Source organism: Phyllostomus hastatus, unplaced genomic scaffold (assembly GCF_019186645.2).
Source record: "Phyllostomus hastatus isolate PE091 unplaced genomic scaffold, TTU_PhHast_1.1 phas_contig_80, whole genome shotgun sequence".
Taxonomy (NCBI): domain Eukaryota; kingdom Metazoa; phylum Chordata; class Mammalia; order Chiroptera; family Phyllostomidae; genus Phyllostomus; species Phyllostomus hastatus.
The window spans coordinates 17471299-17486595 of record NW_025333960.1 but is presented as its reverse complement, the minus strand read 5'-3'; the positions used below and the strand labels follow the sequence as shown (position 1 = coordinate 17486595).

The 15297-nt window shown below is 42.9% G+C and overlaps 1 protein-coding gene across 1 annotated transcript in view; it reads right to left on the bottom strand.

Annotated features, from left to right (window-relative positions):
* COLEC12 (collectin subfamily member 12) overlaps positions 1 to 13821 on the bottom strand; it is a 206216-nt gene extending 192395 nt beyond the window's left edge. Inside the window, exon 1 of the mRNA XM_045850214.1 lies at positions 13645 to 13821. Within this exon, the coding sequence (XP_045706170.1) occupies positions 13645 to 13651 (7 nt within the window). The 5' untranslated portion in view covers positions 13652 to 13821. The remainder of the gene's footprint in view (positions 1 to 13644) is intronic.
* Between the last annotated feature and the right edge of the window lie 1476 nt (positions 13822 to 15297).

Here is a 15297-nt window from a genome sequence, read left to right as displayed (position 1 = left end):
TGCCCTGCTGGGTCTGCCTGTTGCCACCCCACGCCTGGGGTCTGGGGCCTGCCAGCTGCCGCCTGTGTGCCCAGGGTCCACCCACTACTGCCGGGGTGCCTTGTGTGCCTGGTGCCACAGCTTTTTGTGCCAAGACCCTTTTCTGCCTGGGTGTCCGACTTCGCCCCACCTACCAGTCTGGACAAATGTGTCTATTTTAACTTCTTGGTTGTCCGACTTCCATACAGTTCAATTTTCTGTCAGTTCTGGTTGTTATTTTATTTCTAAATTGTTGTTGTCTTTGTTTGGTTGTGAGAGGGGGCACAGTGTGTCTACCTACGCCTCCATCTTGGCCAGAAGTCCCTAAGGCTAAATTATTTCCAACACAGAAATCATTTAAATGAGGAGGTAACAGAAAGACATTTACAGACTTACAGATTCCCAAAAATGGACCTGTCATTCACACTGTTTTCAGGCAGTTATTGGAGAATGCATTCCACTACAGCAGGAACAAATCCAGAAAGATGTGTGTGTGTACATGTATACACCCTAACCTAACCTTCACAGCTAATCCTGAGTAGGTCAGAAGGCTCCAGGAAAGATCTCATGAAGAAGATAAAAATTAGAGTATATCTAATATGTCTGAATACATTTTATAGAGATTTAGGAAAGTGAAAGAGACCTTGGGGATGAATGATGATGTGTATATACACAGGAAGAAGCTAAACAAACAAAATGAGAGGATTATTAACTCCAGGGGAAACAATGTTACACAGGAAAGAATATGAATCAGCTGTGAAGAGCATTTACACCATTGTAATAATGCAAACACCAAATATTGATCTAATCAAGATTGGGGCACAACTATGTTGGGATGATGAAAGGCAAAAGGTGTCCATGAAGGCTATTAGATGGAGGGTAAAAGGATTAAATCTTCATCTGCTCTAAAGGGAAGGCAATATATAATGCTAAAGCCAAAATACTAGTAATAAAGAAGAGTACCATAAGCATGTCACTTATGGGTCCATGATACAGGAAAACATCTGCATAAAAAGCTACCAGCATAATGGGCTACCAACAATTCTTCCCATCCCTCTACCTCCAAGTCCCTTTCTACTCCTCTTTATTCTGGAAGGGCCCTGTAACTTGCTTTGGTTGATAGAATGTGTCTGAAGTGAGCGACCTTTGGGCCTATGCCTTAGTGGCCTTTCAGTTTCTGTTTTGCACCCCCTTGGCATGCAGCTGCCATGTGAAAAGTACAACTACCCTGCTAGACTAGAGGCTACCTGGAGAGAGAGGATCCGTGGAGGATGAGGGACTATGAAAGGAAGCAGAAAAGGACTAGTGAGCACTCAGCCATCCCATCCACCTTGTTGATGCTGCAGCCATGGCAGTGAGGCTGTCCAGCCTGGCCAACCCCATGGGAAGTAGAGAGCAGCCATGCTACCAAGCCTGACTGTAATTGAGAAACCATGAATAAATACATAGCTGTTGTTTTAAGCCACAGGATTTGGGGGTGGTTTATCAGGAATCAGTGGATAACTGAAAGAAAAGTAAATGCCAAAAAAAATGCTAAAATGTTCTCAATGGAAAATGATGAAATGATGGGCTGGGCAGGAAACTGCTGTTTTTCATAATGAACCTGTGATATTATTTGACTCTTTAAACTCAGTGAAACTCTAGCATTAATAAAGTAAAGCAAACAAAACAAGGGAATGTAACAGAAGATATACGGTAAGATAAAGAACACCATCTAGGTTCAAATGATGCTAATGACCAGAAAAAGGTACCCTGCTGTCCAAAGGGCCAGTGTGCAGAATTCAACCTGAGGCAACAGAATAAAAAGTTGGGACATGCAGCCTTAAATACCTGGCACAAAGTTAGGTTCTGATAAAGGCCACATTGAACAGAACAAGTTCAGAATGTTTTCAGGAGCCAGGCTGAAGGACTATGGACAGAGGCTAGGCTGGATATAGACTCTTTTCCAAGCTAAGCTCAGTGCTGCCATCCATGTGAGTGTATCCAATAGCTACTCCGTACTGTTTCTACCTTGATGCAGCCCTAGCTCTTGTATAGTCATCATTGTTAGAACAAAATAGTACAGTCACACCCCCTGTTCAAATATGTAATTGCTTCCAACCAGCTAGTTAACATCCTCTGCTATGAGCACTCCTGCAAGCTGCCTCCGTGTGTCCCCACCATCACCACCTATTGCGGCAAGCCTACAGGCTGAAGAGGTGAGAAGGTGCCCCTGAACCTCTGGGACCAAATGCTCACTGCGATCTGGACCCCTGAGTTTACAGCCATCCCCCACTGGCCAATGCTCCATGGAACTGCTTTCACATGGCTATCTGTGGGAATTGTGGCTTCTACCATGTGTCATTGGGTTGCTAGAAATTTCAGATACTGCTGTGCTATTTTGGAGGGCTTTTCTCCTGAGGCCAGAGGCTGAGGTAATGGTAAAGCCTGGGCTTTGGAATTAAAGATCTGGGTTTGAAGACTGGCTCTACCCTATACTGACAACATAAGCTCATATCTTCCACTCAGTCTCCTATAGGATGGGACCAATAATTCCTATCACACATCATTGGGAGGGAAAAATGAACTAGTAAGTGGGAAGCACCTGATACATACTGATGCTTCATAAATATGAGGGGGTTTCTTTGAAGTTAAGCAGCAGAGGACCCTTAACTTCAGGTAGTGATGGCAGCTACCATTCTTTGAGGTCCAAAATAAATATACCAGGACTTGAATGTTTGTGAAATATGGGATAGCTTTAGTTTTGGGTAGAGATTACTTTAGTCATCCAGTTTCAAAAGACATGAAGCTCCAGTCTGAAGTTAGCATTTCAGGGAGGGCAACAGCAGGGAGAGAGAAATAGGTCGGGTGGGTGCGATTTGGGCTGTAGCTAATTGACACTGAAATATCTACTTAATGTTGAAAAAATGTATTTCAATGTACTGGAGACTGTAAAAATTGAAGACAGGCATACTTTAACCTTGATTTAACCCTAAGAGTAGTATGGATAATATCTGCCCTGGTTTTATAGCTTTACAAATGTAAAACTTCACGTTGCCCTATTCTGTAGGTCATAGTCGTTAAGTATTCTGCCAGTGAATGAGCTCAGTGCAATGCAATAAAATGTCAGAGGTTCGGGATATTTTTGATGGTGTAATTAGATCTGTCTTCCATTCAACAGCTACAAATCTGCCCCCTACCCTACTCCAAATGTATAAGGAATTTGTAGCTATTTGAATACTTGTAGATTATTTCAAATATTACAAGAGACTTATTTTTGATTACTCAGCTGCTGACTTTCATGTTTTCTAATGGGATTACTTTTTGGTTCAATGATATAATTTGTATGAGTCAAAATTATAAACACATAAAATGACTCCATATTCTGGCACAATTTATAATTCTGAAGCTTGTAAAAATAGCAGATTCTTGCTTTTAGGATAAAAAGAGATACTCTACATTTTCCCTTCTGTAACGGTCCATGTAAATTGAGGAGAATTTTTTGTTACTTTTACTCTTGAATTGGTAGTGGGTACTATACAAGATTTCCAGCAGCAGCCAACTTCAACAACTTAAAAAGAAACAAATATGGCACTCAAACCCTTGACCTCCACATCCATCATTCATGTGTGACTACGGGGGAGGTGATGTGCCTCCCTTTCTTCAGCAAAGGACCTTCTTACCCAGTTATGCTGGTCAGGTTAATAACAAGAGAGTCAGGATGAGGGCCTGACTACCCACCTCAAACTTTATTATATAAAGGCCCTGGAAGGGACTTAAATATGCGAATCATTTAATAAGAAAAACTGATGCCATCCACTTCTCTGGAGGCACAGAAAAAATAAGTGGTCTTTGTTTAAAAAAAAAAACAACTTATACATCTATTTTGTCTTGAAATCAATTAACTTTACATTTAGTTTACCCAAACAAATATGCCCAAGCAATATACTGTAATTAATTACAAATGAGGGACCAAAATAAAGCTTAGGAGACAAAGTGTGTGAACACCCTGAATTGGATTTTCTCTCATTTCCCACGCTGAGATGTCATACTTGACAGTTTCAGTGTGGCTCTGATGCACCATTTGCCTCTATAAAGACTATTAAATTACTATTAGAGTAATGTAACTTAAAATATGAAATGCAATTCAAGTTAATGAATCGGCTCAAATCTCCCCTCCAAATGAAAATAACCTTGTTTTCAACCCGGTTGCCCTCTCCTCCTGGTTCCTCCTGTGACACTTGTCTGAACTTCATTTAGATAAGGCACATTTGACCTTTCTTTTGGATTCCAGCTGTTTATGCCTGTCTTATTCTGCCTACCAGCTTGCAAGCTCCTTCAGGACAAAGGCTATATACATATTGAACATTTAAGATATTTAAATAATATACTAAATAAAGAATAAATAAAAGCTAATTAGGACTTGGTGACCCAATTGTAAATAATAAATGAAATAGAAATATGACAGTTTAATGGAAAATTCACACTACCAATTAAATAGACATGATGTCATGTGGTTAAAAAATACATACACATAACCTGCCCTAATATTTATTTAGAGACATATTTGTTTTATCTTTTAATTCCTTGATGTCATATTCTTACTATATAGAAAATGGACACTGGATTTGAGATCCAAATCTTTAAAAATATTATACCATTACCAGCAGCCACATGAATAATAGTATTCTTGGAAATTTAGTGTTCCTAGCTATAGTAAGTGTTTTTACATATATTTACCAATTTTAGAGGACATCCGGCCAAGATGGAGGCATAGGTAGATGCACTGTGCCGCCTCTCACAACCATAATAAGGACAACAAGAATTTAGAAACAAAAAAACAACCAGTACTGACAGAAAATTGAACTGTATGGAAGTCTGACAACCAAGGAGTTAAAGTAGATACATTCAGTTAAACTGGTAGGAGGGGTGGAGTTGGGCAGCTGGGCAGAGAGGGGTCGCAGCAAAGCGGTGGCTGACTGACCCGTGGCGCTCAAGGCAGCAGCTGGTGGACCCAGCGAGGCAGCGGGTTGTGGAGAGGTGTGGCACACAAGGCAGCTGGCAAATCAGGTGGTCTTACATTCGCACACAGATAAACCAGGCGAAACTGCGGAGCGAAACAGACCCACACTCCAGGACCCCAGCGCGGGAGAAATAAAGCCTCAAACCACTGATTTTTCAACCCACCTGTGGGGGTTGAGGTGCCGGGAAAAACTCTCAGCCTCACAGGAGAGTTTGTTGGAGAGACCCACAGGGTCCTAGAACATACACAAACCCACCCACCTGGGAATCAGCACCACAAGGGCCCAGTTTGCTTGGGGGAAGTGGCAGAGGAGACTGGGATCTGACAGAGAGCAGAGCGGGTGCCATTGTTTCCTCTCTGACCCCGCCTCCACATACAGCATCACAACCCAGCAACTGGGTTGCCTGCACTGGTGAACACCTAAGGCTCTGCCCCTCACTATGTAACAGGCGTGACAAAGACCAAAATAAAAAAAAATGACCCAAACAGAAGAATAGATCAAAGGTCCACAGCAAATACAACTGAGCGACAAATAGATAGCCATCCTATCAGATGCACAGTTCAAAGCACTGGTGATCAGGATGCTGACAAAATTGGTTGAATCTGGTCACAAATTAGATGGAAAAATGAAGGCTACACTAAGTGAAATGAAGGAAAATGCATAGGGAACCAATAGTGATGGGAAGAAAACTGGAACTCAGATCAATGGAGTCGACCAGAAAGAAGGAACAATCAAACAGAAAAGAATGAAGAAATAAGAATTCAAAAAAATGAGGAGAGGCTCCAGGAATCTCCAGGACATCTTTGAACGTTCCAACATCCGAATTATAGGGGTACCAGAAGGAGAAGAGGAAGAGCAACAAGTGGAAAAGTTATTTGAACAAATACTAAAGGAGAACTTCCCCAATCTGGCAAAGGAAATAGATTTTCAGGAAGTCCAGGAAGCTCAGAGAGTCCCAAGAAGTTGGACCCAAGGAGGAACACACCAAGGCACATCACAACTACATTACCCAAGATTAAAATGAAGGAGAGAATCTTAGAAGCAGCAAGAAAATAGGAGAGAGTTACTTACAAAGGAGTTCCCATCAGAATGTCAGCTGATTTCTCAAAAGAGACCTTGCAGGCAAGAAGGGACTGGAAAGAAGTATTCCAAGTCATGAAAGGCAAGGACCTCCATCCAAGATTGCTCTATCCAGCAAAGCTTTCATTTAGAATGGAAGGGCAGAGAAAGTGCTTCTCAGATAAGTTCAAGTTAAAGGAGTTCATCATCACCAAGCCCTTATTATATGAAATGTTAAAGGGACTTATCTAAGAAAAAGAAGATAGAAAACATGTACAGTAAAATGACAGCAAACTCATAATTATTAGCAACCACACCTAAAACAAAAAACAAAAACCAAAACCAACTAAGCAAACAACTAGAACAGGAACAGAACCACAGAAATGGAGAACACAGGGAGAGTTAGCAACTGGGGAGTGGGAGGGGGAAGAGAGGGGGGAAAAGATACAGAGAATAAGTAGCATAGATGGTAGGTAGAAAATAGACAGGGGGAGGGTAAGAGTAGTATGGGAAATGTAGAAGCTAAAGAACTATAAGTATGACACATGGACATGAACTAAAGGGAGGGAAATGTGGGTGGGAGGGGGTGTGCAGGGTGGAGGGGAGTGAAGGGGGGAAGTGGGACAACTGTAATAGCATAATCAATAAAATATATTAAAATTAATTAATTAATTAAAATATATACATATATTTACCAATTTCATATCACTACTATAACAAATGAGAAAACTGCACCATTTCACTGTAACTATAAACTTCACTAGAAATATGGTTTCTGGATTTTCAGACTACATTACAAAAAGGACACCACCAGTGGGGGCAGCTGGGAATCAGCCAAGTTAATTTGGCTTCCCATTGAGAACACAGCCCCCTCCTGTCTCTGAAGTTAATTTAACACATTTGTAACTTAAAAATTACCTTCACTTTGAACTTTTTCCTTTGTGGTATAAACTATATTACTTGATTAACTTAACACAAATGGTTCATAATTGGCAGTTATATTACTGTCTGAAGGAAGCAGCAGGTTATAATAACAGTATTACAACTAAAAGGTCTTGAGTTCTCATTAAGTGCTGGATACCATTCCAAACAATTGATCTACACTAACTCTTTATCTCAAAACTATTCTATCTGGTAGGTGCCATTGTTATCTTCCATTTGACCGATGAGGACACTGGGGGCCCCAGTGATTAAGTAAATAACATGTGGTCTCCAGGCCCTCTGGTTTCAGAGCCCACACTCCTTACGGTCTCACTGATATCATCAGATTGAACTTCTGGTATCAGTACATACAATTACATTTTATGAAATGGTTATATTTTAAAGTAGTATTCTCAACTATGAAGTTGTACTATTTTACCTTTGAATAATACATTTTTATATATATATCAACTAGTTTCCTAACATTTCTATGTCACAAGGAAGTGACTGAAGCCCAGACAAGTTGGGTTACTTCCACAGAACCAATGACAAGTAGTTTTTCATGCAGAATGTCAAATATTCAGCTTCTTAGGGTACTGAATATGACTTCATGTGACATGGAGTTATAGTCCCAAGCCACTCAGAAAGCATAGGGAGTCATATTTAATATATTCAAGTCCAGTAAGTTTATTTAATTTTTAAACCTTCTCCCATGTTGAAAAACACATTTATTTTATATGTTAAGAGTATTGATTGCATATTCATGGTAAATTCAGGGGTTAAGAGAGTTCCTAGGATCTTTTCAGAATCTTAATTTGGGATTACTAATTTCTGCTTAGACTGGCTTTCACTGCTATATAATTACGAAGGTTGCTTAAGCAATTGGCAAGACCTATTGAATGTACTATATTCAGTTTGCGCTCTTCAAATATCATTCACTTAAAGAAATCAAATAACTGCTTGATGAAAAGTTACCTCCTTTAAGCTTTGAATGGTTTTTGTACTTGTCAGCAGTAAATAAATACTTTTTATGAACAATGCCTATACCTCCCTATCTCTTGGTTGAGATGTTTACTTATCATTATTTTGTTTGTTTATTTATACTCATTGCCTATTGGTGATTCTTGAAATCTCAGTCTATTCTTGAAAATGGCACTTCTGACAATGTTTCTTGTCTCACTATAAACCTGTCAGCAAGGATCCTCTAGGGGTTGCTTTTAGAGTTGATGGCTTCAGTGAGCCAACCACATTCATTCAATCAGCCATGAGCAAAACCTCCTAGAAAATCAACACTACACCTGGAAGCGAACTGGAAATCTGCTTTACCTTTGCAAGAGTTCCCATCTAGATTCTCCTCTAGTGGCTGGCTTTCTTCAGACGTTTGATGCCAGGTTATTACAGGTTTGAGTCCAGAAAGTAGGAACTTCTCTACCTTAGTCACTCACTCACTAGCTAGCAGAGTGTGGCACAGAGTAGATACTTCACCACGTGCTGAGCAAATTATTAAGGTGTGGCCAGGAAGGAGGCTAGGCTAAAGGTGTAACATGTGGATTCTTAAGTCAGACTGTCTGAGTTTGAATACCAATTTCCCTAGTGACTAGCTGGGTGCCCTAAGACAGGTAACTCACGCTCTCTGAGCCTACATTTTCCTGTCCACAAAATAGAGGAAATAACAAGGCCTGCCATGGCAACTACTCAATGTTAGTATTATTTAAAAAATAATAATAAATGCAGATATTAAGTGGCCCATCAGTCATACCTTAAAAGTTGTTTGTAAGCCCAAACCATGGTACAGAGCAAGGTCATCCTTGGCATTTACCTTCCAACACATGACCCTGTTCCCTGCCTCAAGACCACAGGCAAGAACTCTAAGAGTTGAGAGAGGCTGTGCCTTCAGAGTGGCAGACTAAAAAAAGACGGAAAGGGCAGAACCAGTTTGGTGGAGCTGACCCTTCGTTGGGAGTAGAGGTTCTCTGCAGATGACCACATCAAAGACCTAGAACACTCCCCTGCCATCCCACACCCGCCCCTGCCCCCACCCTCTGGCAAACTGCTTGGTTCTTTTCACTCTGATGCCCTTGCTGAAGCTCCAAAGCATCCTCACCATATACTGACAGCAGGAAGGCTGGGCTCTGCCACCCCTCATGGCTTCCTCTCCTGGAGCTCCACCCCTTCTTCCCACCATGGGTAGATTTGTGTGCCAGACTTTAGCCCCTGAGAAATTACTCACATGCTGGGTTGACCCAAGGCAAACCATATTTTTTCTATCACAAAACTTGAATGTCTATTTTCCTGTTTGAAAATTAATACTTCAAAGTCCACTTAACTTACTTCAGCAGTAGTTGTATCAACTGTTTTGAAGTAATATTTTAATGAGAATAAGCATTAATCAGAAAATTAGACACCTAGTAATGATACAGCTTGAATGCTATTATCTGCCAGCTTTTCCCATTACACCACTATCAGTAGATGAGTTACGTGGAAAGGTGGGGGGCATGGGAACAATCTTAAGAGAGTGCATAGGAGGCCACAGAAAAGAATCTATACTTAGTAATAATTAAGCCTCAGATTAAGAATGTCAAGCATCCCCAAACTAATGAAAAGTTAAAAGTATAATTAGATTGTAAATTTGCCTTCCAGACGAAGAGCAGCCCCAATTCCCAAACACTGAAGGGGAAAAGGCCTCATTTTGTTTCCATTTCCCTTCAGAAAACATGAAATCTTTCCATGTTCAATGCAGTCAGCCCTTACACACTTGTTTGCTTATCCCAGTTAAGGACAATAAATTTTAAAGAGATACTGGGCAGGGAGGGAGGTTGGAGGACACGGTGAAAAGGTGAAAGCATTAAGAAGTACAAATTGGTAGTTACAAAACAGTCATGAGGATGTAAAGTACAGCATAGGAAATATAGTCAGTAATGTAATAACTATGTATGGTGCCAGGTGGGTACTGGAAATATTGGGGGGACACTTTGTAAAGTATATGATTGTCTAAGTGCTATACTCTACATGTGAAGCCAATACAAAATAATAATGAACATAAACTGTCATTTAAAAAAATTTACAAAAAGACACTGGGAATGCAAGGAGAAAGAGGGTCCCCCCACCAAAATAACAGGAAGTAGAAGTCTACTGTTTATTATTGCATTTTGAAAGTATTATTGCCAAAGAGGATTTCAGAAATTCTTACATAAAAAGCAAAAAAACAAGCAGCTGTACACTATGTTTTGATGGCACCAACCTCCTCTCTGTGTTAAATTATGACAGTGGTTTGGACCTCTGTGGTCCTGTGTGCTGGTGGTTGTTTTCAGTTGTCTCTTAGGCAGAAAGTGCTGCTGCACTGCAACTCACCAATACTACCAACTTTCAGAAACAGCAATGTGATTTAGTAATGACACACCTAACTCTAGAGGAGTCCGATTCCTTCATAAAAAATGTAAGTATCCAAAACTATGGGATTTACGATGCAGTACAGCTAATTGAAAATGAAATTGGAAGTAAATTAAAACCAACCTCATGTTTTAATCAGCTTAGAAGACTTCAAATATTGCAGCAACAGGGTAAGTAATTTTCTTCTGGAAAATATATAATGATGTCATTATTTTGGTACTTGTGACTTCAGGGATGGAGGAAATAGAGCCGAGACAGATATTTGCTGAATGCAACAGATAGGTGGCGCTGTGGCTCATGACAGATATTGAATTACCTGGTCTGGGTTACTACAAAGGCCATGCCTAAAGTATGAACATCATAATTAGAAAGTCAAATAGATACCTTAAAAAGGCATCTGGAGCTAAGTTTTTGCTTCGGAAAATAAACTTCTATAACTTATAAGGTGTCCACTAATTTTCTATTTGGCTAAAGAATGTTTTAGGTTAATACTTTGATTTTAAAAATTTGTAAGGCTTGTCATTGACATCTGTCATTTAGGAAAATCAAAGTGTAATGAAACAGTGCCTTTCTGAAGCATAATGAGTTAATAACTGTGACATCAATCACAAACCCAAGGAAATCTTTGGGTTGTTTATTTATGCCAAACTATCAAAATAATTCCACTTGGTAAAGGTGGCTTACCCTTTTGGCTAGGGTGGCACTCTGTGCTTGGTTGGCTTCAGAAGCCTTGTGTCCAATTTCTTGGCCTCACCCCTTTCTGGCTGCTGCACCAACTTTGGGTTACTTGGCTGTTTAGTTGTTTGAGATTCTCTTCTTCTAGTCTACACCAGAGGGGTTATCACATCTGGTGTCCTAGGTCATTCTAAGCAATACAGGGAAACTGGCAACGCTTGTCTTTAGAGGCCTACTACCATCCTGCTCATTGCCAGTTCCTATTTCTTCTAGACTCAGTTTCCACATATAAAATGTGGGGATTAAGCCCTGACTGGTGTGGCTCATTTGGTCGAGAGTCCCTATGAAACATAAGGTCACCAGTTCCATTCTCCATCAGGGAACATGCCTAGGTTACTGGTTTGGTCCCTGGTCAGGAAGTGTACAAGAGGCAACCAATCAGTGTTTCTCTCTCACATTGATTTTTTCCTTCCTTCTCTTTCTCCCTCCTTTCCTCTCTCTCTGAAAATAAATAAATAAATAAATAAATAAATAAATAAATAAATAAATAACATGGGAGTTAAAATACCTACCTCATAGGGTTGGTTGTTGAGAGGACTGATTGACAGAGTGCTTGGGGAGTACACAGTATAGTTAGTATCTGGCACTTAGGTACTAAAAATTATTAATGTCCCCTATGCTACCTACCTCAACAGATAGACAACAGAATGTAAACTATATGGCAATAGTTGGTAAGCAAAACTCTTACAGACATTTCATTTTTAAAAAGGGTTTCAGAGTGACAATCTACCTAGGGATTCGCCAGTCTCCGATCTCCCTTCCCCCACTGGGGCAGGAGGTAATTTGGGCCTTTCTGCAGTGCCCAGACCACAGGGGGTAAGCAGTGAGCCTTCTTAAGCTGATTCAGAATGCAGTGTAAATCTCACAAAAGTATGTTTAGGATTTTTAGGTGTTTTTTTTTAATTGCAGATTTGAAATTACACTTAAGTATCCAAACAGCAAAAAGTCATTTACCCAGTCAAAAGCGTTAAGAGTCCACAAGAGCGAGTGGCTGGTTTACCTTTCCAAGAGTTCAAAAACTACTGGCTTCAGTGACCAGCGACGAGAAAACTAACTTTTGGCTAAAATGAGGGTAACTGAGCCCTAGAGTAACTTTCAGCCATGTGTACTCTTTCCTTTCTGGAAGGGTCCTGTAATCAGTGCTAGCTAAGGAAAGTGCGTGTTTCCTAATATGCAAATGAGAGAAGAGAAACTGAGATGGAGAGAGGAGGAACACACACTGCGTTCTGAAATTCTCTAGCCAGAAAATTGTAACATATCTTTTGTTTCTCTTCCCTTGGGGCAGACTACTCTTTACCTGGCGTTCAGTCTTCCCTCCCAGGATCTCCTAACGTGGAGATGTAACGCTTCGGAAGGAAAAGTAAGTGGTAGGACCTATCGCTCTGGAGTGTTTAGCGAGAACTGCCTTCAGAGAAACTTAGAGCCCAAAAGTTACTTCTGGAGCGTGTGGGGCTCCCTGGGAGCCTCCCTCAGACAACAACCCTGGCAAGTCAAAGCGATCTCTTCGCGTGGTTGCGGGCGGCTGGAAACTCGGTCACTGCGGCCCGGAGGCATTTCGCACTGAGCCCCCTCACATCAGCGCGGCCCCCGCGGGGACCTAAACGTGTTATCCTAGCACGTAACTAGGAACTCGAGTCCTGTGTTTACACCACGCCGGCCCATCACCAAACAACTCCCTTTGATGCCTCCGCTGTAATTATTTGTCTCACATACAAATCAGAGTTCTGCTGACAAATCCTCTTATTTCTACTAAACTGAAGGCTGCCCTGCAAAGCCCTTTCCGTTGTGATTGTGTTTAAAGGCACTTCACATCTGACACTTCCCTAAACCGGCCTGCAGGGGACACCGCCCAGGGGACCATTAGTGGGATAGTTTGTGTCACCCCTGAACACACGTGGGCACACCAGCTCCACAGGCGGGCACATGGAAGGGACGCGGAACCGAGGGCAGTTATTTTCCAGTCAGTGGGTCTGATGGAGAAAGATGCCAAACGCACTTCCCGAGCCAGCTGAACTCCGCGGGCACCTAATCATTGCCAGATGTAGGGAGGGCGCACCGAGAACATCCCCAAGTCCAGGAGAAAACACCGGGCCGACCTCACGTCGACTTCTAGGATGGAGAAACTGCAACCCCGGGGAGGAAAGCGGACCCTGGAGAGTGCGGAGCGCCGCAGAGCAGAAAGCACTCGAGGGAATGATGATACCTCTACTCTCCTCGGCATCTTTTTTCAATTAAAAAGTTGGAAACTGGAATCCATAAACAACGACTTAGGGCTTCAAACTGTTTTTGCAGAGACACGATGGGAAGGGGAATACTTGCACACTTCCGAACCCCAACCTCTGGGTCTCCTGCCGTGCCCAACCCCGGAGGCCGAAGTGCCCAAAGTGTGCACGCACCAGCCCAGCGCCCGCTCTTACCCGGCTTCCCACCCCGAAAAAGTTCGCGCAGGGACGCACCTTCACTCCCTCCCGCAACCCGCGAAGCTCTCTCGGCCCCGCCACCGCTGCCGCCTCCCTACCTTTCATGGTGACGGTGGAGACGCACCGACAGCGAGCCCCAAGCCGCTAAGGAAGTTTGCAAGGAGCAGCGGTCACTGCGCACCCATGGCAGCCGCGCCGCGCGTCGGTCCTCAGCGCTCCAGCCCTCGCTCACCGCCGCCGCCTACCCGCTCTCCCTCTCCAGGCTTGCTGATCTGTGCCGCGGGGCTGACGCGCGCGCCGCTCACCCCAGGCGGGAGGCGCCGCGCCCGCCAGCGCCCCTCCCCCTGGCCCTCCGGGGCGCGCCGGCCGCCGCGCCCGCGCCCCCCTCGCGCCCTCCCGCGTGTGCCCCGCCCCGCCCTTGGGCCTGCGTTCTCCCGTGCCCTGTCACTTTCTCGTCTTCCGTCTCCTCGCTTTCACTCTCCCAGGTGCTTTTATTCTTAGGATTAGCAGCAGAACGAAGTCTTCGGGGTGGTTAAGTGTTCCTTCTCAGTGTGCGCGAAAGGTGTTGCTTCTGAGCTTCTTTCTACATCCCAATCTACCTAGAGTGTGGAGCAAAAGAGCTGGGGAGCGGCAGTGTCGCGGGGGTGGCAAGGTATGGTTGTTCCTTTCCCAAATGGCTCTGGGGCATGGAGGGTTAAACTGAAGGGAAAAGTCCTCGGGATTCCGAGTTTCCGAGTAAGCTTGTCGACGCTCGAAGGAAACAGGTCAGCAATGGAGCGTGCTCACTGCCACCTGGGGTGAGCTGTCTCTAAATCCGAAGTCACCATTAAACACAGTCCCTGCAGAACTTGGAGCAGAATTACAACTTTTGGACCTTCCAGAAAAGAGGCAGAGGCAGGGACCAAAAAACGCACCACACTTCCCTTGGTTGGAAAAGTCACTCTCTACACCCACCGCTCGATCTTGTCGACCCTGTTTTACTACGAAAGGGAGAGTGGCTTCATAGTAAATTCCTTTCATTGTGGCCCCATCATGTTGCTCCACTAAGTTATCTTTCCATTTAGAAACCTTCTATACAGGCCCATTGCTTTATTGCTTGGAAACTTAAACTAAGTGGTGAGTGGAGCTGTGAGGAGGCAGAGATGCAAAGGAACTTTCTTCATCAACCCCGAAATGAAAGAGTATCACATAACTTACTAGCACACCAAAAGCAGTACAATTCTGGCTGCACAGTGGCTACAGTTGGACAGATTTTCTTTCCTGAGGACTTGGTGATGCAGTGTAACCAACTCACTGATTCATTCTAGGGCCCAGAAATGAATACATTCTAAAATATTTCATGGACTGTCCCTTCCAGAAGCTCTCTTTTTTGAACATTAGGGGGGAACTTGTACATGACTAGTAAAGAAAAATACAAAAACTGGAACTTTTTTTTCACTTTGGTAGCTGATGACACCACAGGGTCCCTCGAAGTTGATCTGGAGACCCGCTCCAGCTCTCACCAAGATACTAATCTTGTCTTGCAGGGTCCCTGAAGGGAGCCCAGGATATGGACTTTCAGCGCAGAGCTTACTAACCAGGGATAGAGTAAGTCCATCAGTTTCTTTGAGTAATAGTTTCTCCAACTGAAAAATGGAGAGAATTTTGGCTCCAGTAATTGAATTTTAAAAATTATTTTTATAAAACCTAAATTATAGCCCTGGCTGGTGTAGCTCAGTGGATTGAGTGCTACATTGTGAACCAAAGTATCA